Source organism: Formica exsecta, unplaced genomic scaffold, assembly GCF_003651465.1.
Source record: "Formica exsecta isolate Colony F162 unplaced genomic scaffold, ASM365146v1 scaffold196, whole genome shotgun sequence".
Classification (NCBI taxonomy): domain Eukaryota; kingdom Metazoa; phylum Arthropoda; class Insecta; order Hymenoptera; family Formicidae; genus Formica; species Formica exsecta.
This window is the reverse complement of record NW_021849259.1, coordinates 481945-505884: the sequence shown is the minus strand read 5'-3', so window position 1 is coordinate 505884 and position 23940 is coordinate 481945. Positions and strand designations below refer to the sequence as shown.

General features: G+C 35.2%; 5 protein-coding genes across 11 annotated transcripts in view; 2 read left to right on the top strand and 3 right to left on the bottom strand.

Annotated features, from left to right (window-relative positions):
- Window positions 1-467: 467 nt before the first annotated feature.
- LOC115234155 (PWWP domain-containing protein 2A-like) lies at window positions 468-12514 on the bottom strand. Its single transcript, XM_029804942.1, has 7 exons — window positions 12140-12514; window positions 6127-6448; window positions 5567-5804; window positions 4522-5212; window positions 3739-4294; window positions 3405-3539; window positions 468-3211 (listed from the first exon to the last, which is right to left on the bottom strand). The coding sequence occupies exons 1-7, from the start codon at window positions 12298-12300 to the stop codon at window positions 3065-3067; spliced, it is 2250 nt and encodes a 749-aa protein (XP_029660802.1). The 5' UTR covers window positions 12301-12514; the 3' UTR covers window positions 468-3064.
- Window positions 12515-12650: 136 nt separating this feature from the next.
- LOC115234157 (sideroflexin-2) lies at window positions 12651-17982 on the top strand. 4 transcript variants are annotated; one of them, XM_029804949.1, is made up of 11 exons: window positions 12651-12765; window positions 12857-13158; window positions 13270-13340; window positions 15201-15391; window positions 15692-15862; window positions 16149-16347; window positions 16580-16705; window positions 16888-16954; window positions 17076-17175; window positions 17287-17334; window positions 17414-17982. In XM_029804949.1, the coding sequence occupies exons 4-11, from the start codon at window positions 15237-15239 to the stop codon at window positions 17526-17528; spliced, it is 981 nt and encodes a 326-aa protein (XP_029660809.1). In that variant the 5' UTR covers window positions 12651-12765; window positions 12857-13158; window positions 13270-13340; window positions 15201-15236; the 3' UTR covers window positions 17529-17982. The 4 variants fall into 4 exon arrangements, with proteins under 4 accessions (XP_029660809.1, XP_029660811.1, XP_029660807.1 ...); XM_029804951.1 differs by lacking the exon at window positions 13270-13340; XM_029804947.1 differs by lacking the exon at window positions 12651-12765 and having other exon boundaries at window positions 13144-13340.
- A 363-nt stretch (window positions 17983-18345) lies between these two features.
- On the bottom strand, window positions 18346-20886 carry LOC115234156 (sideroflexin-2-like). Of its 4 annotated transcripts, XM_029804944.1 has the most exons (7): window positions 20707-20719; window positions 20223-20466; window positions 19869-20039; window positions 19575-19776; window positions 18978-19276; window positions 18666-18713; window positions 18346-18482 (listed from the first exon to the last, which is right to left on the bottom strand). In XM_029804944.1, the coding sequence occupies exons 2-7, from the start codon at window positions 20438-20440 to the stop codon at window positions 18371-18373; spliced, it is 1050 nt and encodes a 349-aa protein (XP_029660804.1). In that variant the 5' UTR covers window positions 20441-20466; window positions 20707-20719; the 3' UTR covers window positions 18346-18370. The 4 variants fall into 4 exon arrangements, with proteins under 4 accessions (XP_029660804.1, XP_029660803.1, XP_029660805.1 ...); XM_029804943.1 differs by having other exon boundaries at window positions 20223-20886; XM_029804945.1 differs by having other exon boundaries at window positions 19578-19776; window positions 20223-20886.
- Window positions 20887-21049: 163 nt separating this feature from the next.
- Window positions 21050-23940, top strand: part of LOC115234170 (anaphase-promoting complex subunit CDC26-like) — a 6880-nt gene continuing 3989 nt past the window's right edge. Inside the window, exon 1 of the mRNA XM_029804969.1 lies at window positions 21050-21637. Coding sequence (XP_029660829.1) covers window positions 21546-21637 — 92 coding nt within the window. The 5' untranslated portion in view covers window positions 21050-21545. The remainder of the gene's footprint in view (window positions 21638-23940) is intronic.
- LOC115234172 (inhibitor of growth protein 3) overlaps window positions 22805-23940 on the bottom strand; it is a 3686-nt gene continuing 2550 nt past the window's right edge. Inside the window, exons 6-7 of the mRNA XM_029804970.1 lie at window positions 23798-23940; window positions 22805-23725 (exon numbers count right to left, since the gene is read on the bottom strand). The exon at window positions 23798-23940 is cut by the window's right edge and continues 8 nt beyond it. Of these exons, the coding sequence (XP_029660830.1) occupies window positions 23609-23725; window positions 23798-23940 (260 nt within the window). The 3' untranslated portion in view covers window positions 22805-23608. The remainder of the gene's footprint in view (window positions 23726-23797) is intronic.

The window sequence follows — 23940 nt, the reverse complement described above, 5'->3', positions numbered from 1 at the left end:
TATTTCATAAATTAATGTTTAGCAATACACCTAAATCAACGCGCTAATTACAATGCGCAAAAATAATATTCGTACAGCAAGATTGATTCGCCAAGTATTATTTATCTCCAGATAATTATTCAAATATTTTTCAATAAATAATAAATAAATAAATTTCTCTCTCAACAGATTTCGAATATAAAATATAAAATAAAAAATAAAATACATAAAATATTTTTTCGTTACACATAAAATATAAAATCTCAAAAGATTTAAATTACAAAATTTTTATTGGCATTAAAACGTTAAAAATCATATATACTTACCGATAATAAGTTATATATTTTAAAGCAATATTTATGTATATAATATATATATATATATAATATATATATAAAACATTTTGCAAAAAAATCACAGTTACTTAAAACACCTTAGTTTCCACTCTTTTCAATCTCTCTCTTTCTTTCTTTCTTTTTTCTCTCTCATTCCGTTTTTCTCTCATACATACATTTTTTTTGTCGCACCAGTTTATAATCGACGTGTCGGGAATAATCATCCATGTTTAATTATCAAACTAATAATTAAACAAAAAGTATGTCGCAACCGATTTCGTAGGACTCTTTACACATTTATCTTCTCGCAAAACGGTTGAAAGACTCATTTCGTGATTCGAATCGAATAACTTTTTGCTAAGTCTCACGAAAATCTAGTAAAATTAAAACATTATTATAAAAATATCGAAGAATTTGCAATCTTTGATAATTTTTTAATTATCAATTCCAATAAGATCAATTTCAAATCAGATTTCTCAAAAACACAAGGTCTTTTTCTATAGGGTATGTATATTTCCAACATAATAAAAAAAATTAATCGTTAACAATTTGTTAATTGGACAAATTAATATTTTAATGGAAGAAAATCGCGTCGAGGCAGTGGCACAACATCGATGTAACAATAATCAGGATTTCTTAAGTACTTCCTGCGGTTTTACAATATCTTTCTTAGGATTCAAACAAATGTCCGATCTATTATTTTTTTTTTTCTCTGAACTAGAGAAAAAAAATAATGGAATAATTCGCGAATGCTCAATATAGTTTTGGAACTTTTTTGGGTTACAATAATAAATATTAATAAGTTGCATTTCTTTTTTTTAAATTAATGTTGCTGAGTTAAAGATTAGCAAATTTTTATCATTTTAATAATCTGCAAATGTAATTTTTAGAATTCTGTTTATCAATTTTTTAAGACTATAAAAATCTGTTAGATAAAAAAATTCACACTTTAATATTTTTAATTTTCAGTTTAAAGATGCAAATTGAAAATTCTTTATTACCGCATAAGTTTCTTTTAAAAAATTCTGCTTCTATTGTTAATTAATGGTTTTAGGAATCAAAATTTATCTATGGCTGTTGTACAAAGTTGCTTTACAATTATCGTTGCTCGAAGATCAAACGATCGATTGTTTAATTACACGGCAGTGTTGGCACGAAGCGTAAACATTGGCTGTCTTTGTGTCTCGAAGAGGAATAAAAATTTACATTTAAATACAATCCCAAGCATACACAGCATTTCCTGTCCATCTGCGAATCGAATCATTATGGTGGCCATCGGAAATAATTAATAACTATTACCAATAATTCATATACTTAATCCCTCAAACACGAGTCGTTTCTCTTTCTCGCAAAAACCCCAAAGGGCACTACATAGATAAAAATTAAAATGTATATATAAGTACTTTTTCTTATTTTTTATGTATATATATTAAATCTGAAAAATATACTGCATATAATAATGTGCAGCCTGAGATAATGGTTTCTTAGATAATTGCAAATTTTTTAGTAATGATTTAATGATTAATTTTTTGGATAGTATAGCGAATCACGTCGGTCGAAACATTTGAGAGATTAATCAACGAAGGAAATTACGAACCTCACAGTGAATACTTAGAATAATTAGTCTAGAGATATCTAGATAGCAAGACTTTTACGCTATCGTCCGCTTGGCAAGCCGAGGACAGAAAAGCCAGTGACGATGGCAGTAAATGTTCGCTACTTGATTCGCCGGGAGCTAGTCGACCGCACAAACATTGGCCGTTTTTGTCGAAAATAAATGAAAATTTACATTTAAATATAATCCTACCACAGGCACCGCAAAAGTCTCGTGAAAACATATGAATCATCAATATCCAGTGACGAGATCATCTAAATATATTATATTATTAAAATATTAAAGTATTACGATTCTACGAGATAAAATCTACGATTTATTGTATATTCGAAATTTCAAGATTTACGAATATAAGAATAAATTCTTAGAAATTCAAAGGTCGAAAAAAATTTAAAGATATTACAACCATGTCAACAATCAATTTAAAAAATATTTATTTTTTAGCAATATAATTAAAGTTGTTATTTATGAAACGAAAAATCAAATTAATCGACGATAGTTAATCGGGTCTACCGATGCGACTAGCTCCAAGCGATTGATTGCGAAACAAATAGCTGACAGAACATCGATCAATAACTATTTCATTAGCGCTAAAGGGTATGTACAAAATTTTATATGTTACACGACAATTCCGATCCGTCATTAATGCAAGCGCTCATGGGAAGTCAGCGTTAACTCATACATGTGACGTCAAAGCGTTATCTCATCGGACTTCGGTCATTATCGTCATCAATAGTAATAATTATTACTAAATAAAGAAATGTACGACAAAATCGATTATAAAAATCTTGTCAAAGATCTATAATCAAAACACTTCAAGCTTCGTAAGTTCAAAACAATCGCGGATTCAAAATCCGAAAATCACAATTAAAGATTCCAAAGACTTTAATATGCAAGTGTTTAAATTTATCACATAAGCTCTACAAATTAAACCCTCAATATTTCACAAAAATCTTTACAACTAATATGCAAAATTTGACGAAAACAACAGCGTCGATAAAAAATGTTAAACAAAAGTTCGGAGATGTAAATTATTTTCTGATAGTGTCTCAGTCGGTACTTTCTTGCCGCGAGCGCTTTAATTATCACGCCGACGGATGCTCGGCAGTAAGGAATGGTTACCAGAGAACTTCCCTTAGGAGAGGACGTTGACCTCGCGGGGCGAGCCGCAGACGTTCAACACGCTGCTGGTCGAGTTAGGCGTGACTTGACTCCGAGCTTCATTCTGGGCCTGCCGTATTGCTTCCTTGTACGGGCCGCGCTTCTTCTTGTTATACCGCGTCTAAACAAAATCAGATTCACAACTATTATCGACAATTCTCAAAAGTCAGCATATATTTTACTGCTATCATAAAATTAACTTCAAAATTTAACTTCTTCGTGTGCCTTTATTGCTTGAATTAATTTAATTTATTTTTATATTATATTTTATTTATTTATATTTTTATTATGTATACATATTTAAAGGAACATACTTTAAAGGTTTCCAGGAAGGGGCTCAGTTGATCGCAGGACATTAGCGAACTCGTTGACGATCCGTACCAAGCCACGTGAGCTTGAGGACCCGACGAGGTGCCGTCTTCCTTGCAGGACACTGTGATACTTAGGACCTGCATGTTACAAGATACGATGATAGTTATTACGACAGAACTGTAGAATTCTCAAGATTAATTTTTTTCCAAAAAAACTCATATACAAAAAAAGAATGATTTTTCCAAAATTTCAGCATATTTTTGCGCGATATCTAACGTCTCAAATTAAAAATTTATTAATCAAAGAGTATGCTCTTTTAAAATACTTTGTACGTACCTTGCCGGGCCACCAAGGAAAACCATGAATTTTGCCCCAGACAACGTCGCCCACGTCCATTCGCCTGCCATTGGCCGTGAGGCAGTGTGCCACAGGTGTAGCGGCCAGGCGCATGACCAGAGGATGCGACTGATGCGGCGGAAAGTCCGGCGCGGTCTCTACTTCTGGCTCGTGCTCGCTCAACTCGTCGCTACTACCGCCAGAGCTCTTGCAGCCAGAGGATGCATTACTCACGGGATAATCGCAGCGTGCATACGCGTTCGTGTTGAGCCTCTTCAAGGATATCGACAGTTTTTGCTTCAGGCACTGCTCCTTGATAGCTCTGTAGGATTCACCGTTGCCTGGCAAAACGTTCCAGTTTTGCTGATGCTGCTGTTGTTGTTGCTCCTGCTCCTGCTCTTGTTCCTGTTCCGCGGAATCCGGACAAGGTTGCTCAGACTCGGGTTGTTCTTGTTGTGGCTGATTCTTGTGCTTCCGGCCCTCCTTGTGCTTCTTTTTATGCTTCACCTTATGCTTCCGACGATGGTATGAAAGTGGATCGTACGTGGGGTTGTATCTAAATAAATTGACATAACATTATCATTTCACTTCTCCTCGTCAAAAATCTTTAACACATACACATACAACATATATACAATAACTAATAATTATTTTAAAAGTTAGTTATAATATAATCATAATAATGTGTTTTTATAGATATTTTATTTATGTAATTGCATAAGTTATGAGTCTTTGGATTTATGTAATTTTCATATTCGACGTCATTCGATGTCGCGCTCTTACCTCGGCGATCCGTTGCAAGGCGATCTCGCTGGTGACACTCCGCCCAACATCTTCCTCCTAGCTTCCTTTTTCGCTTTCTTTAAAGCCCGTTTCGCCGCCTTCGCGCTGGCGTCCTTTACCACACCACCCTGCTTCTGAGGATCTACTTGCTCTTGCCCATCCTCCTCGCCCTCGTAATCATTGCCGAAGGATCTGGGTAATTCCAAGGGATCTCTTTCTTGTTGGATATCGTCAGTGTCATCGGTCTCCTGCTCGTACGCATCAGGATCTTGAGGTTTCGCAGGTATTTTAAGCACAGTTCCCTCGCCCTGCGCGCCAAAAGAGATTTTGATCACCGGCGTGGTTCTGGCGGTCCTCGTAGGATCCTCAAATACTGATTCGTCCCAGAGATCCTCCATCGAACCCACCGAGCGTTTCTTCCTCGGTACTCTGCCAGTTTTCAATCTCATCGTCGAATCCGCGGCCGCAAAGGTTTTCTTTTCCTCCTCCTCAGGAACTTTCGCGCTTTCCACCGACGAACTACTTAGCCTTCTCGGCGTAGCGCAATAGGCCATTGAAGGATTGTTGTCACAGTCGGCGGACGATTCCACTCGTTCCTGTGATGACGTTAATACATTCCTTAAAGACGCCTCCTCCTCGTTGCTAACAGGCCAATGCGTAGATTGCGCGCTCGCTGCAACCTTCACCTTGTCTGAAACAATCATTCAGATGTATTAGATCTTTTCTTGATGAGTTTTTAGTTCTCCATACATGTTTAACATGTAGATCACATAGCATGTTTAACATGCTATTGATCAACGTTACTAAATCTGGAAAATTAAATAAATCGCAAGAGCGCAAATTATTTATTAAAGAAGAGAAATTGATTAAAATGCCTCGCATTTATTAACTTTCAAAACAATACTGACTCAAAAAACAAATTAAAATCTCAATCACTTATATCCACAACTTTATTTGAGCTGTTATCTTAAACTTTCCAACATTAGTATGCTAACGTTAATAATTTTTTTCGTCAAAAGCGTAACAAGTATGAAAAATAAAATACCAGATAATTGACCGGAGCTTTGCATTGCGTTACTAATCTCATTAGGCTGCAATCTGGACAATTTCGGAATCAACGACGCCCCTAGCTTCGACGAATCACCACTCGAGGTTGTCGTCTTCGTCGTCGCTTGATTGGAGGTCGAATTTTCAATCTGACACTCCGATAACAGCGTTCGCTGTGTCTTCTGCGGTTGTTGACCGCAACGTCGATCACTTCTTCTCGTCGAGCCCGGAACCAGCTGGTGGAATCGCAAAAAAGTTCTTTACTTTCGTGCATTATAGAAGTTGATTTAGATCGGAAATCTAACATGTAGCAATTTCGTTGAAACTTCGATAAGATTAATAGGTTTAACATTAACACAAAAGAATTAATCGTTTATCAAAATCTAAGAATCTTATCAGAAGATCCCAGATTCACTGATCTACGTTATCGCATTTAACGATATCAAAAATTATGAGTTTCACAAGTTTTAAAAAAAATAAGTTTAAATTTCCTTCTCTTAAGATTTTTTTTTACATTATACATTATATACATGTTATCTCAGGCAACATTCATAATACCTGCTGCGATTGTCGTTGCGCTTCTTCATGCTTTCGCTTCCTGCTCACGTCGACATTCTCGCTGTTTTCGTTACATATCGATCGGCATTTGCTACAGAGTACCTGACGAGGCCTCAATCTCACCGTGGGTCTCGCGTTCTTGTATCTGGCGGGCGGATTAATGTTCCTGCGAAGGTCAACCTTGGCGACAACGGCGGTCGACGACGCGGACGACGCGTTTTTCCGTTCCTGAAAGTAGCTGAAGCGCGCGGCGATCGTCGCCAGCTTGTCGCCATCAGGGTCCGGTACTGGTTCCGGGGGTTGAACACCGCAGGGAAGGCCTCTGCAAAAACATAATAATTTGTAACGCATTATTTTATCACATCCCCAAAATTTAAATGATATCTGAAAACATCAAACGACGAATAATAAATATACCCTCCTTCTTAAAAATTTGTTGAAATTACAACACTTGATTTTAGAGATTAGATTGTAAATGAATCATCGATGATAGATTAACTTGAAACAAATAAAGCGACAACAAAATTAAAAATAATTGTTTGTTTAATTTCCCTTTATAAGAAATATAATGCTATTTTTTATTTCTTTCATGCAAAATCTGCTTTAGTGATTTCTTTGGCTCTTTACTCCTGTTTTTCGCTCAAAAAGATTTCGTAAATTAGTATATGTAAATATCTATCGTTAAAAGTAACAAGTGATTTATTTTCTCAATTTTAAGACTGATTTTTCGACGCTTTCTAAATGTTTTCTCGACTTTAAGATTAATTTTCTCAAGTCCATCGAGTTAGATTATTGCGTTGAATCCTTCAAATGGAAACTGTCGCAAAATGAGAATGGCTAGGCAAAAGGATTGGGCAACGCTTTCGAGTATGCTTCGTCGGCTTCTCGTGCACCGACAACACAGCCATGTCATGGTATTGATTCGAGAGAAGCGTACAATGAGCGACAGCTTCTGACGGTATATCCATTAATATTTTCTGGGTTTCGATACGAGGCAGACCCTCGAAATTCCGAGTCAGCCCGAGCGAGGGAAGAAAAATTGCTGGGAGAAAATATCGAGAATCAGCAGATTTGATTCGGACGTGAAAATGATTATGATGAAACTGATAAATACGTATAGTCTCCCCGCTTGTCCAATTTGTAATAAATTTGCGCAAAAATATGCTCCTACGCAGCCACAAATTAATGAAAATTCCAGGATCACCTCAATTCTTTTTTCTACTCATTTTACTTTAATCGTAGACCTTAACATAGACTTTAACTTTAAATTTAAATAAATTTAAAGAGACTCTTAAACAGCCAGGAGCTTTTATTTAGTAAAACATCAAATGTTGTCAATCTTCAACTTGGCGCAACTCAGTTATAATTTATTTTTCCGACGTCAATTATCTCGTTAAAAACAACTGTAACAACTGGCTCATTTCTTAAGTTAATAAAGCAGGCGGTTAACGTGGACTACGATGTGGTATACGTGGCTATTTCTCTGCTTTTGTGTCCACGCACACATTTGCAGTTTCGACCCGCAAATGGTGGCGTTCTCAGAGACGTCGACGATATTCCCTTTGTTCCTGACGAACACGAGACCACTATATTGGGGGTTCTCAACCTTGGATCGTACGTGAGCTGCACAGCTGGGACGTGTCGGAAGGATCAATAAATTCCGTTCCGCAGCCTATATATATATATAATAAATTCATGCCCTTGGACTGTCACCCACTAATTAAGTTATCGATTTGAAGTCAATCTTTCCCAAACGTAAATATAATAGAGCGTTCAATAAGAATTCTATTAGAATAATCTGTTGGAAATTTTGATAGAAAGCAATCTTATTAAAATAAATTAATATATATGTAATTTCTCATACATATATCTATAATTGGTATAAATACCGTTTATAATTATCAAAACTTTTCAGAAATTAATTCTGCTACTAATATTCTTCTTAAAAAAAAAAAGAAGGCAAAATTAATGTTTTCTTTTGCTCAAAGAATGATTTTATTAGTTGATAAATGTAAATATTTCGCTAATTCCTTTTACAAAATTCTTTTAAAAAGTTGATTCCGGTATCAATGATTTTTTTTCTATGATAAAATAAGAAGAATTATGGAATATGTAGCGAAAAAAGATATGGGAACCTCTGCCGCACCATACCGTCGTGCACAACGTGACACAAGCCAGGCCTGGCTGGTCGGTGGCCCCGACTAACATCCAGGGCCGTAAGTAAGATTCTTGCCATCTGTATTACTTATTTTTCCGATATCTCGTTCAGTAAAATTTGACATTATACATTATAACGCAAAAGTAGATCAATTACATAATAAATAAAAAACACAATCTGATATTGTCATGCCAAATATTACTGATAAGAACCAAAATAACATATATGTCATTGTTACACGGCAATAGTCATAAAGGAACAATAAACAACGCAATCCAGATAGCTACTGGAGTCTTTTCAATAATTATAACTGAAATTCCAAATTCAGATATATTACTGATCGGGTCTTAAACTATCCCTTTGTCTCTGTTTAGGGCCAGTCTTGGTCGTGCAATTGCGACACGAGACTGCCATTAGTCGGCCGGCTTGCCCAAGAAAACCTAGAGTGCGGGGGTAAGAAAACAGGCAACAGCTGTTCAGTCGTAGCGAGAAGCCCAGCTCTGGACTCATGGGGCACATATCCCCGGCTGCAATGTATTGTATACGCTGAGAAAAAAGACAACTGCATGAAGAGACGAATAAAACTAGCGATTGCACGAACAAAATTACCACTTGGGTGAACGGGACACGTTTAAATAAAAGACTTTCGAACGATAAAAACCAGGGGAGATACAGTTTCAAAGTTATATCGGAATTATATCCATCTTCGAAGTCGAATTAAATTGGATAATTGCACAAAATTGTGTAAAAATAAATTGAACAGCGAGCAAATTTTTTTGAACAAATTCCCTTTGAGATATTCAATTAATCCAATTTATAATTAATAATAAAATATAATTCGCGCATAATTAATAATAATTATATTCAAATATATAAATACTTTGATGATTTAGTAGAAAACTTTGATAATAAAATTCAATTAATTAATTATTCGATAAACTTGGTTTATAATACTTGATCGAGTACAGTTTATAAAATTTCATATTATGTGCACCGTCTCGGCTATACATAGAGAATTAGTCTTTCAAAACTTTTCGAATTAACTCACGTTAAACGCTGCTCAACTTAGTGCAACAAGTACTCAGTTGATTTCTCAATAATCGAAATGACTACTCAACGAGAAATTACCAATGATACAACACCAATGGCTATAACATCGAGGTGGCGTTCACTATGCGAGACCATGAGTCACCACGGCGAAGTTTTTTTAATGTGTACTGGGTGACACGAAACTTTCCTTGTTTTTTATTCTATCAATATTTCTCAAGTAATCGAAGTCCACCTTGCCTCGATGTAAATTCTATTAAATAAAGAAATTCATTATTTTAAATAGACTTCATTTCACATTAAAAACGAAAGTAATTTGATGTGCAACATGTGCGATATATCGCGTGAAAGAAATCGCGATATAATTATAATCCGTCCAATTATCGCCGAAGAAAATTTCGCCATCAGATTGATCGGAGAGAATCGCGAGAAAAAGTATGCGACTTGCGAGACACCGTATATATGTAAATATACGCATATATGTAAGTGGAGAAGAAAAATGGATGAAAGATGTAGCATCTTATGTTCGCGACAGACGAGCCACGTAAAGTAAAGTTCGAGGAAATTCTCACAAATTCGTCACGCCCATACCGTTGACTGGCGCCAAGCGAAGAGGAGAGGCTGAAACTTTTTATTAAAAATTTTGCAGATAACTTATCGAAATTATCAGACCTTTCGGCACACTCGGGACCTGTTTACATCTCAGAGGAAGTATGATATATTTCGTGCCAAGTTTGCATAAGTTGCTGACACTATCGTGGAAGCGACGGCCGCCGGATGACGTCGCGTCGCCTTCACCGCGGCAACTTAATCCTCGGATTGTAGTAATTGAATATCTCGACCCTCAATAAGCGAAGAGGAGAGGCTGAAACTTTTTATTAAAAATTTTGCAGATAACTTATCGAAATTATCAGACCTTTCGGCACACTCGGGACCTGTTTACATCTCAGAGGAAGTATGATATATTTCGTGCCAAGTTTGCATAAGTTGCTGACACTATCGTAGAAGCGACGGCCGCCGGATGACGTCGCGTCGCCTTCACCGCGCGGCAACTTAATCCTCGGATTGTAGTAATTGAATATCTCGACCCTCAATGTCATCCTATATATCCTGAATCTCGCGAAGCTTGAACCTTACTATCCAAATTTTACATTCATATCTGAAAAATTTTTCAGAAGCATGAATAAAGCAATATAAACGCTAATATAAAAAATGACTTATATAAAGTCCTTTTTTAAAAGATCTCTTCAACTAAAAGTAATTAATATTCTTTTATATCATATTTCTTGATTTCACAAATATTACGATGGTACATGCTTATATATATATACATATTTTAATATATAAATTTTGTTGCTTATGTCATTCTTACATCATTCTATATGAAATAGATTAGGCTCAAAAGTTCAGGATCATTGAATTCTAAGAATCAAAAATTATATACGAGAGAGTCGATGGTATTTTTGTGACCGCCTAATTTTACACCGATTATGTAACAATTCCTTTTGAAGCTCTAGCGTGCTAGAGAGATTTGAAACATTGATGGTTCCGAATTTTTAAGTTTTTAAAATATAACATCTCCTTGAATTTCGCGATAATTAAGAGAGTTCAAAATTTTAAATTATATAAAATTATATAATATTAAAGCAAATAACTTGTATATTAATTTTATTTCGGTAGATCCTTTTTCATCTATTAAGCCCTTTCAATCTTGATATACGGTAGTTCTAGAATCTTGAAAGCCTCAGATATTCTTAAATTCAATAATTATGAGCGAAAAATTGTACAGCAATGCAATCTATAAAATGGATTATGAATAGAATTCCATGAGGATCCTCGAGTCTCTCTGAATATTTAAAATTCAAAGTTTTAAATCCTTGACTTCTTGCACGTTCTAGGATGTCGAGAATCACGTATCAAATCATCAGTATCAAATTCAAGAGAGATTAACCATTCCTAAAATAACATGAAATTTGTTTTTCGAAAACAACAAGCAGTTTCTTCTGATCAGAGTACGATTACAACTATCAATGAAACAGCATACGTCAATATCTAGCTTTGAAAATCTTATATCTTTGACTTCATGTGTTCTAGAATATAGAAATGTCTATTTGAAATCGAAGAAAATAGCAACCTACACAAACAAGATAATGCACAAGAAAACGCAAAAGAGCCTAGTCATTAATATCCGCTTCGAACAATCGTGACTCTGGAATATGATATTGGCGATCGAAAGAGACTTTGAAAAAAACAAAAGCTATCCAGAAATTCTCAGACTTCTGCCACTCATACTTTAACATTTGACTACCTGAAAAAATCAACAAACCCTAGATAGACCTAATCATCAGCTTTTTTATTGAACATTCCATTATGCATTTGTCCAAATAGTACAAAGGTACTTTGATCTTTGGACACAATCAAGTTTCGAAGACACGTATTATCTTCGGGTTTAAGAACAAAAATCGTCCAGGAATCAACGATCCAACATTCCTCATCAACATCGATTTAGCAAGAATCTATCATCACTCTTTTGCAAAAACCTGATCCTAAGGATCGTCAAATGGATGAATCACCTAATCTCCAACTAGTTTCGAGCCGTCGGAAACCTTGGGCTTCAGCGACGGAAATCGCGCAAGGGCCCTTCTCTCTCCGAGGAATTTTTCGACACTGACGGAGTGCTCAACAAGTTGAGCATTACATTGACAATAAAACAATTATTCTTAATGGACAAAAGGTAATAGTAAAAAGAGACTGATGATGGGTACACGAGTTCTTTCCTTCATCGTTCTTTCTCTCCCTTGATCTTACCTCTTGGCGGAGTCGAGGAGCGCACCTTGGAAGCACTTGGCGCCGTGGACGAAGGATACCACGAGGATGTCGGGCAGCGCGGATTCGACGGTCACGAGGATCTTTTCGCCCGTGGCGAGCGCGAGGTGCGCGGATGGGGCCTCCGTCGCTGCGGCCGCCATCTTGCCTCGAATTTAGAGTTATTGCGAGCGAGCGTGCGAGCAAGCTGGTGGTGTGCGGTATGGTGTGGGCTTTGCGCTCTCCGCTCCGCTCCTGTCCGCTCCGCTACGACCGAGCCGACCGAGAGGAGCGATCGGCTCGTCTCGTATCGTCGTCTCTCGCGCGTCGCGCCACTCTGCGTCGCGACGCACCGCCCCTTGTTTCTCTCTCTCTCTCTCTCTTTCTCTTTCGCTCGCTCGCCCGTTCCTAGTTAGCCAAAGCCGGATGACGTGAGGAACACGATAGCAACGGCTATGTGTGGAAACCACATGAGGCGGGCGGTAAGGCTTTAGGGTCAGGGGGAAGGGTGGGGAATTGAAGGAAGTAAGGGCATTGAGAGATAGAGAAGTATACGGCCTGGCAGCACAGCTGGCCGCTCCATCATCCTCGGTGCGCTTGCGCGCGCTGGAGGCGGATCGTCGCATCAGGTCCGTATACGCGAGGGTCCCCGAAGAAATCATCTGGGATCCTCGCTTTCATCGTGTATAGGTCGTAGATAATGATACCAACTAATTCCAGATTTCCAGAGAGAAAATTTGCGCCAATTAAAATATGACATTGTAACGTGTATCAGTATACGGATGATGACGTAAGGTTGAATCACGTTGACAGTTGACATTGTTGTCAACAATGTTGCAACGATGTAAAGGTGATGTAGCGCGACCACCCCATTGAGAGGTACCTCGCCGGTGACAGTAGCGTAGCAAGGAGCCTTCTCGTTGCGACTTCTGCTCTTCCTTCGGTTCGGCAGTCGTCGACATCGAAGAATGAAACGGCCGAGAACGGCCGAGCGCGGCTCCAGAAGCGGCGCGCGTCTCACGGTAAGCGAGTGACGGATTTATGCTTTAATAAAGCGTTGCATAAGCGACGCAAGTGCGACGAGAAGACGAATCGCTTGCACCGAGAAATTCTTCTCTATGTCTATGTTGTAGCTGGATGGAGGATTTAATGTAAAGAGCAATCGGTTGAACCCCCTACTGTGGTTGCCGGCGCAACGACGAAGGTACATGCTCATCGAAAGAACTGGATCGCCCTTCGCGACTTCTCCGAGACGGGGTCGATATCGGTTGAAAGATACAAAGTGACGTGAGAGAGGAGTGTTGACACAACGCGTGTATGTCCCGTGAAAAGTGCGTGCTCTCAGCGTGTGGTACATCCACGTCTGTTAAGCTATGTTCATACGTTTTTGTTAATAGCTGGAAATGATGAAGGGTTGTTCACACTGACGTCGATAGAGAAAATCTTCTTTGGAGAAAGCAACCCCTGGAGAAAATAATAAATTTACATATTAGCATGCAATCAAGTTAAAGCTGCTTTAATTACATTAGATTATCTAATGGCAATATAAGTGTGAAGGGAACCAATTTTATTTAATCAATCGTTACGAGTTCTCATATCGCTTTTCATTTTGATTAATTTAATTAATGAAATTTCAACTCATTTTAATTAAATAAATTAATGATTGAAAAGCGTACCGGATCCTTTGACGCATGTGATACACTCATGCGTCAATCTCGGTTGATAATGACTTAGCACTGACACACGTGAATGGCACACCTTCGATAATCTTCGATAATGTTCATAGGTGTTTACCGATTCCGTCATGATGTTGCGAATGATCTCACGTCACTCCGACTTTCGAGGAATGCGCCTTTATCTTATTTCGTGCGTGACATGGTTGCTCATTACATTTCCCTAACACCAGAATTTCAATCATTATTTCTGCCTTTCTATAATAGATGTTTTGATCTGCAAAAGCTTTCTTTCAAATTGCGTTCGGGCAATCGTTATCATTTCGATCTCATTACAGTTATTTAAAAATCAGAGCTCATATCTTGTTGCAACTGATAATTAAACGCGTATTCGCACAAATGCAAGCTTTCGAGGTTTCGCGCTTGCATCTGTAGTTTCAATCTAAAAGAACCGATAAAAAAAATTTGTTTTTTTTTTTTTTAATTTGATGTAATATCAGAACACGTACTTTAATTCTGTGCTGCCAAAAAAATATCTTCTTTCTCTCTAACAAAATAATTTAAAAATATGTTTTATATGTAAAAATAAATTGAGGAAATAATATCAATGAAATAAATCTCTTTCTCTCTATGTCTGTACACTTCAAAGACAAATTCAAATATTTCCAGATTAAATATTAGGTGGTAGGCGTTATATATTTAGTAACTTTAAAATTGTGTGTGAGTGTTGACGTACGAAGAAGAAGTTAAAGGAAAAAAAAAAACGAATAAATATGGCTTCAAGTCGATTTAAAAATTACAATAAGTAATGTGTAAAAAGCTAATTTTGTATATTAAAATAATTTCACAGAGTTAGTTCTTCGCGTTAAAGAAAATTTGCATTTAGCTACATACACCGGTTTCTTTTGCTTCAAACTATTATCATTCATTCTACTCGTGGAAAATGTCGCGTATTATATCTTAGTAACAATGAGCAAAAATTCTTTCGTATATGTTAAAAGTGCTCGACAAACGCCGTGCACTATTTTTATGCGCAAAACTCGCGCACTAAAATATATCCTCACTTTTGTCAGACTTCTTGTAACATTACGTAGATACGTACGGTTTATGTAAAGCGTACGAACGCGTCCATCATTTGATTGTATATCAAATGCGTATATCTTTTCCTGAAATATTACTCTCGCATTTTTTGGGACATTCTGTCTATCTTTTATGTCGCGCACATACATACAAACCAAATAAATAAATAAAAGTAAATATTAAAAAAGGATATTAAAAATTAATTAAAAGAATAATTTTAAAAAGTACTGAAAATCTTTCAATTTTTAAAGTTGATTTTCAAAGATTATAGCAATGACTTTTTCTTCCACTTACGAATTTTTCTTGATTAGATCTGTGCCGGAAAAATCTGATCTTGATCGTCCACGATGACGAACGAGAGACTGGATCTGGACAAGCCCCTGTGGGATCTCAACAATTTCGTGGGAAGATGGAAATACTTTGCGTGGATGACCGATTTCCGTACTTGCACCGTGTCTGAATCAGAGTTACTAGCTGCTAAAAAGTTGTGCGAACAGTACAGGTGATGGCAAAAAATATGTACATCAATTTCAAATCAAAAATTATTTTCATAGAATCCACATTTATTGATCAATCGAGAAAATATCTAACAATAGGATTTAATATCTCTATGATATATTTCTGGAATATTTAATACATCTATTACGAATTTTCAAACTAATTGATAATTTGAATTTAAAATCTTATTAAATTAAAATTTGTTATCAAAAAAATAATGTGCGACAATATAGCGGAGTTTGCTGTTTTTACTCGATGTTTCATATTTTCTAATCATTTGGAAATTATTGTGTATACCTTTTAGGCTTGGCAAGGAGCCAGCCGAAACGACCAGAGAGCAAATCATCTATGCGAAGAAGCTGTACGAGTCAGCCTTTCATCCTGACACTGGCGAACTGCAAAATGTCTTTGGCAGAATGTCTTTTCAAGTGCCAGGTGGAATGGCCATCACCGGCGCCATGCTCCAGTTTTATAGGTATTACGCAGAATACTTTATGATTCTTCCCTTGTTATAATAAATATTGACATTTTTTCTTTTTAATCATATCAATATATTGATGAAATCGAGAATTTTCCAATAGCTGTAAAAAGAAAAGAATATTAATTATTTATTTTTAAATTGCATTTAATGTTAATGAACAATATTTTATTTTGTTTATTAAATTAAATAATATTTCACTTGTTGTTTCAAGAATTTTTTGCATCTGCAACAAATTTTGTTATATTTTTTTTTGGACACAAGATTTTGATTTAATTTCTAGAACAACGCAAGCGGTGGTTTTTTGGCAATGGGTCAACCAATCTTTTAACGCTCTCGTCAATTACACCAACAGAAATGCTAACAGTCCTATAACCACCAACCAATTAGGTGCAGCTTATATCAGTGCTACTGCCGCGGCGATGATAACCGCGATAGGATGTAAATCATATTGGGAGAAGCGTGCAAGTCCTTTGATGGCTGTAAGTTTTGCGCGCGCAAAGGCAATTAAAAAATTATATAAAGTAGATCTTAGATTTTATACAAATAATCCTTTTTTGGCATGATTTTAATTCACTAAAAAAAAATTGGAAAGTTGATGCAATTGGAAGTTTTTATTTTTCGAAGATGACCTGTATAATAATTAAAACAAAACTTTCTAAAACTCGTCCCAGATTGCTTTGAATCAAATACAACAGGTATAAACATTTCCAGAGGTATGTTCCATTCGCAGCAGTGGCGGCCGCTAATTGCGCTAATATCCCTCTAATGAGACAGAACGAAATCACAAACGGTGTGGATCTCATTGACGAGAACGGCAGAAAGCTTACGAAATCGAAGGTGAAAGACCTCGAGTCTATCTCTATTTAATTATGAAAATAAATGTTTTATATTTAATACTTTAAGCATATTAGAAAGACCTCGAGTCTATCTCTATTTAATTATGAAAATCAATATGCTTTATATTTCATACTTTAAGCATATTAGAATTTTGCAATAAACACATTAATAAATAATTTCAGCTTGCGGCCGTGAAAGGTATCAGTCAAGTCGTTATTTCGAGAATCATCATGTGCGCTCCCGGCATGCGTACGTATCAAATAAATATAAATCAATATACAAATTGCTTATTAAAATACTCTACGAATAGATTTCCAGTGCTATTAAAATAATACATCCAACTAATTAAAATAATAATTAATTTCCACAGTCATCCTACCACCTATTATGGAAAGATTAGAGAAATACGCATGGATGCAAAGAATTAAACCTCTACACGCGCCTATACAAATTATGATGTGCGGAATATCGTAAGTCACTCTGTTCTTCTTATATTTAATCTTAATTTCTTCCAGTCATATCATCACCATGTTGTTATTAAATTATTACACTAATCATTGAATATCGTCTGTGTCTCTTAGGCTAACGTTTATGGTGCCAACGGCATGTGCATTGTTCCCACAAAATTGGTAAATATTTCTACATGTCCTACATCTCTATTCCTCTCTTCTATTTTATTTTCATCTTATTCTATGTTTCGTTTCACAGTTCCATCAAGACAACTACTCTGCAGCGCTGGGAGCCAGAAAACTATGAATTGCTGAAGAAAAATTGCGAAGACGGTGAAATACCGAGGTATTTGTATTTTAACAAGGGATTATAATGTTATGAAAGATTCTTAAAGTTGTGTCCCCTAAATAAGCGTTATTCCATTCTTTGTAAATGTCGTTGTTTCAATTGACGCAATCGTGGCAAATCTTTCTGCTGGATCAGAAACGAAACGCGTATTCATAATAGAATTATTGTTAACAATTAGAGTCAATCCTTTCATCAATTCTTTCACGATTTGAAACATTGCATTTTGAAAGCAATACTCCGCACCGAAATGTTAATAACATTATTAGAAATTAGGATTTAGACACAAAATGTAATATCCATCGACGAAATACCATACAATAAAAAGTCGAGAATCGCAATGTAATAGAAACGATAAATAGCGAAAGATGAAACGTTGACAATATAGGTTTGGTGCTTTATCGAAATATACTCACATGTCAAATAATTACAATCTTATTAACAATAATTTTGTTTTAATAAACACTCAATGATCTTTCTCAGGCATTAGCGTTAATTTAAAAATTCCATATATTTTAAATATTATGAACGTTACTTTCTGTGTGCAGAATAATCTTAAACATTGGGGTATTATTTAATATTATTGTTAATATTATTTACCTCGCATTTTTTAACGTCTGTCAAAGGTAAATATGCTGCCATATCTAGTGATACAAAAAAACTTTGCTACATATATGATTAATAAAAAATTCAATAATATAGAGAGAGATAATTTATGTTAATAAACGTTGTTAAATAACTAAAGAACAATCATTTTGTTCTTACCAAGTTTTATCCATTCCAATGCTTTTATTAAGAAAATTCCATTTCTTGAAAGAACCTAATAATGTATAAAAGAGAAAATTTATGAATTTTACTTTTATTTACTAATTACAATCCTTTGTTATAATAAAGATAATCCGGATATTTGCGCTGGCCCATTTTCTCTCGAAATATTTCGTATTCCTCTGGATATATCTTTAACAATTCTGGCTTCATCGAGCTTGACAAAAAAAACATGTAATATTTAATTCCTTATTTGTGCAGCAAATAATATATATATTTGTATTATTTTACATATTTGAATCATTCTAATATAAATATAATTATACAAATTATATCAATTTCTTATTTAAAATTAATTCTCTTATACAGAAATATTGAAAATTAACTTAAACCTACTTACTTTTTTTGCGGGTAGATAGCAAGCGCTGAAGGGATCATGACCAATAAACTGCGAATGAAAAAGAAAATATTCTTATATTAACATCTTCCTAATTTGTCTTATTTTAAATATTGTTTGTTTTACTTTTATTATCGATATTGCAACTCAAAGGATTGCATGATGCAACAGGTTGCACAGTATCAATACTATTGCGTATTAGTTTGCACAAGGTTCAACACAGAGTTGCATACAAATCGATGTCGCGCAATATATTTTAGCGACACCATCATATTTGCGCGACGCAACGCAAATATGCACTGTAATAAAACTTACCTGAGCGTGCATAAGCCGATTTCGACGGGGAAAGCGATCCACGGACGAAGCTGATAGAAACAGTATGGTTGTATTCGCTGCGTGATCATTGGGATCATCAACATTCCCGGCGCGGCCATTATTATCCTGGTGAGGACGCACTCGGAAATACCCTTGACGGCAGCCACCTGCGACTTCATGATGCACACTTCGTCTTCGTTCTTGATGATTATGGGGATACCCCGCGTGATTTCTCGTTGCCTCATAATGGGAAGATTCACCATGTTGCCAATAGCCACCGCACAGAACGGAACGAATCTCTACAATGAATACAATTTTTTAAATTAATAATCATCAATTTTATGCATTTCTTAATTATAATTAATATCCCCGCAAAAATTCTCTAAATATCTAGATATAAGACGAAAAAAAAATTTTTAAAGTTTTTAATTTTAATTTTAAAAGAATAACAATTATAAAAATATGAAAATCTTAATATTTCTAGGTTTATATTAATAGTCGCTATTTTGGTAAAATATTTCTTTTAACATGTTTTTTGTGTGTTTTTTTATTTGGATAGAATACGGGACAAAAACGATTTAGAATGCGTGTATTAACTACAAAGAGAGTTCCTCTGCCAGAGAACAGCTTCCTGAATCCCAAAGCGGCCGCGCAACTCGCCGCAGTCGCGAGCACGAAGGCTTGTTGATTCACATCGGTATCTTGTGGTTCGTCAATCATCGCATTTCGATTGGTGTAATTGACAAACGCATTGAAACCTTGATTAACCAACTGGCACACTATCACGCCGCTAGCGGATCTGATCAAAGTGCGCGCATAATAAATAGATTGAATTGGAAAAGGGATTTATATGTGCGGAGATGATTATTTATTATTTATAGAAAAGTCAACCTGTAGAAAGTCAACATAGCGGCGGTGAGAACGACGGAACTTGGTAACTGGAAGGACATTCTGCCTATCACATGCATAAGTTCGCCGTTATCGGGATGGAAGGCGCTGTCCCTGAGCTTTTTCGCGTAGATTATGTCTTTTCTTTGCAGGCCTTCCGGCTCCTTGCCGATTCTAAATATTAATTTTTAATTAAATACGATTACTATTAATTAAAATAATACACTGTTTATTTAATAAATAATAATTCGCAAGTATTATATTTTATCTCTTAAACAGATGTTATTTTTATATAATAATCCTATAATAAACTTGTTTTCCGTAAAATTAATTCAAAACATAAAAATCGCAACTCACTTATAATCCTCGCAGAGCTTCTTCGCCTCCCACAATTTGCTTGTCGGTACGAGGACCGTGCGACAATCGGTGATGAAAGCGTAATGCATCCATCTTCCAAAATACGTATCTTGACTCCAAAGTGGTTTGTCGACGTCAATTCTATCTTCAGACTCATTTCTAAGATCGCCGTCCTTTCTCTTCATTATTTGTTGCACAATTGATAGCGTCTCTCCCATTTCAACAAAATTCTAAGTACTATAAGCTACTACAATATATAAATAACAGCTACACACAATAAATGCAGAAAATTTTGCAGAAGATTATAAATAAATTTTTAAGAAAATCACTTTGTTTTCAAACTAACTTTGTGTTTTAGACAGGACAAAATTAAAAGAGATTAAAGATAAAAAATGTGCCACATAATTTTGATAAGATTTCCGACATTTTTTGCCTCATAAGAAATATATTAACGTTTACTTGATTTATATAGAGTAAATAGTACGTTTTTGACTGTCACAACAGTATTTGACAGTATGTCATGAAATCATGACTGAATTTTTTTTTATTGGCAACATTGTGAATATGCTCGCAGAATTTTTGTTGCTTCGATAACTCGTGGCATCTTTATATCATTATAAAATGTAAAAAAATAGACCGACAAAACTATATATATAATATACGTTAATTTTTATAGTTGTATATAACTGACTTTTTTTCAAACAAATGTACGAACGTTTTAAAATTTTACAAAAAACTTCTATGGGCAATTATTTATATGCAATTCGGTTTATGAAATTATAATCTTAGAATTAATAATAACCTATCTAACAATTATATCTTAGAATTAATAACAACCTAGAATTATAATTAATAACATTCTAAAATTTGTATGTAGCTTCTACAGGCGCTTACTTTGTCGTGCACATTCGATTTTCATTATTATTGTTCATTATTCTAAAGGTACACATAAACATAAAAACGGACGTTAGATAAACAATCATTTCCAAGTGTTGTTCAAAATATTTCTTGTCACGGCAGTCTTCTTCAGTCTTTCCAGAAAATATTAACGCGAGACGGGTCGTGTCCTCCAGAACTTTTGAAATTATCATAATAAAGTTACATTAGCATCATTAATATTGTTTGATATCAAACAGTTAGTTCTTTAGATTTCTCCTGTAAGTTTAAATGGTAGACAGCAATAATAACTTGCGCGCATAATGTCCATCCTACTCCTTTGGTTACTGTTGCGTAGCGTCAACATTTTAATGTACCAAACTATTCTAATGATAGTTCAACTGATTTATCTTATTTATTCATATATATTTACATGACAAATCTGATATGGAATCGATCTTAAAGTTTGAGATAGTAAGATTGTCAGTAAATAAAACTAGAAACGTTCCAAGAGAAGAGAGAATCTCTAATCGATCAAGGTGAGTGAATCTTGAATTCATATTTTTGTGCACGAGATGGAATTTGGAGCAGATGTTGATTGCATCTAATAAATTAATCGAGAGAAGTCTTCATCTTGATAACGACACTTGTCACCACATGGTTCATTTTATTTATACATCATATCGTTTTATAGCGCTATCTTCGAAATCGGAATATCCTCGCAAGATATGTATATAGAACGGTTTCGATATATTCGAATTTTGCGTCCGGGTATCCCGCAAAGATAACGTAAATAAACACGGATGACCGTTCTGAAATGTTACAAACTTTCTGTCGGTGAAAAGTTCGTCAATTGTCGGGAAACGTGGAAGCGAAGCAGTTGATTTATCCTCCAGAATTTTCCCAATAATTAAAGTTCAAGTCGCAGATTGCAATAACTTGCGTGGAGCTCAGTATCTATTGTTAATGATAACATAAAATGTTGGAGACATATTTAGGGTATATACTTGTACTTTGCCAGTTCCAAATCTTCCTATTCATATTTTTTGTGATTGTCCGCAACGAGACAATTTGGCACACTATGAAATTTATAATTTCCACAACAATATATTGCTGCATTTATATATTTATTATTATGTCGTGGCATTACATTTACAATAAGTATTACGATAAGTCAATTTATCAGACTAAAACAATTGGAATTGTTCCGACTGGATTTGAAGAGAAACCTCTGATCAAGCGTGGTGAGTGAATATATTTTCGTAGAAAAATTTGGAACGTATATTTATCGCATCTAGACAACTTTTATTGCGAAAGAAAAGAAATTAAAATAAAGGTAAAAATGAGATAAATAAATAAGATAAATACCAATTGTATTTATGCTAACATGAAGAGCGCGGCCAATTAATAGAAATAAATGTAATTTTTCATCTTAATTATTCTACATAGTTCATTTTATTTAAATGTCAATTTGTTATAGTACCTTGTTTAAGAAAATCACGATTAGTAAGCGAATCTTGAATTTTCATGCATGAAATAAAATTTAAAACGTGTGTTGATTGTGTTTACTGAGTTTGTAATGGAAGGATAAATAAGGAGAAATTATGATCAAAATGATTTTGAAATATACTTGAGAATACAAAAGTGACAACTAATTAATTAGAACAAATATCATCACATTCACTTTGGCAGCAACTTTCGTTTTCGCATGCTTCATTTTATTCATACATTGATTCGTTACAATTCTGCTTTTATGTATTTATTTCAATTAATGTTCGTAGAACTTGCTTATATAGAGATGGCTTTGAAAGAGAAAATTGCAAGAAAAATTCTTAAACGAATGAATTCAAAATTCATTCATTTTTTCCCTAGATCGAAAAAGTAAATTCTTCATTTTCAACATGTTAAATATCCCGATATTTGAATATTAAATAAAGTTTCTATTAAACTAAATTCCATTTACAATTACTTAAGAAATGCACTTATTTACTTATTTACAACTTAATTTGCCGGAAAACTTTTACTATATTCGATAACTAAGTGCCTCTAGAATTTAAATTCTCGACGAGGAACAATAAATTTCAAACTCGTTGAAAAAATACAGTATCTTTAATGATTCTCGTATTTTCAAAATCACCTTGTATTCGTCCCGTCCCGTCCCGCTTCCTTTATTGCTCCGAGATAAACAGCGGGAAACGGAAACACACAACAAGATATTTAAAAAACTTTTCGAGTCAAAACATCTTCATTAGACATATGTACTTCGATATATGTCTATAACTTTGTCGTTTCGATGTATGTTCGATCGATCGCAAAAAAAAGTAAGTCCAAAAGTCGAAAGATGACGCGAACTCGGAACAACATATTGAAAAATTCATACCTAATAAGAACTTCTAATAACGACTTCCTAAGTAAGTTGATACAAGATGGACAGTGTCTAACAGAGGTAGTAGCAGCGATGCTTTCTCGACATGATCAACGGTTCTCCATTTCTTTTTCTTCTTATCTAATCAGTTCTTCCGCCCACCGCGTCTCTTCATCGAAGACGTGCACTGGGGGCAGTACCATTTACCCTTGGGTGGCGCACTGATGCCCACGCAAGCGTAATGAAACCACTCGAAGGGACACTAATAACATAATTAACGTCGTTACAAAGTTTATCCGCTCTAACGTATTTCGAAAATATCGACAAAACTTACGTCTGAATTGTCGCAGGCGACCATATCGCCATACGACACTTGATTGCATATGCAATATCGCGGCTCGTTGGGATCGCACGTCCATTCCGGATTATCTGGGTCCACTACTTGCATAGTTGTTGTTACTACGGGCGGCGATACAG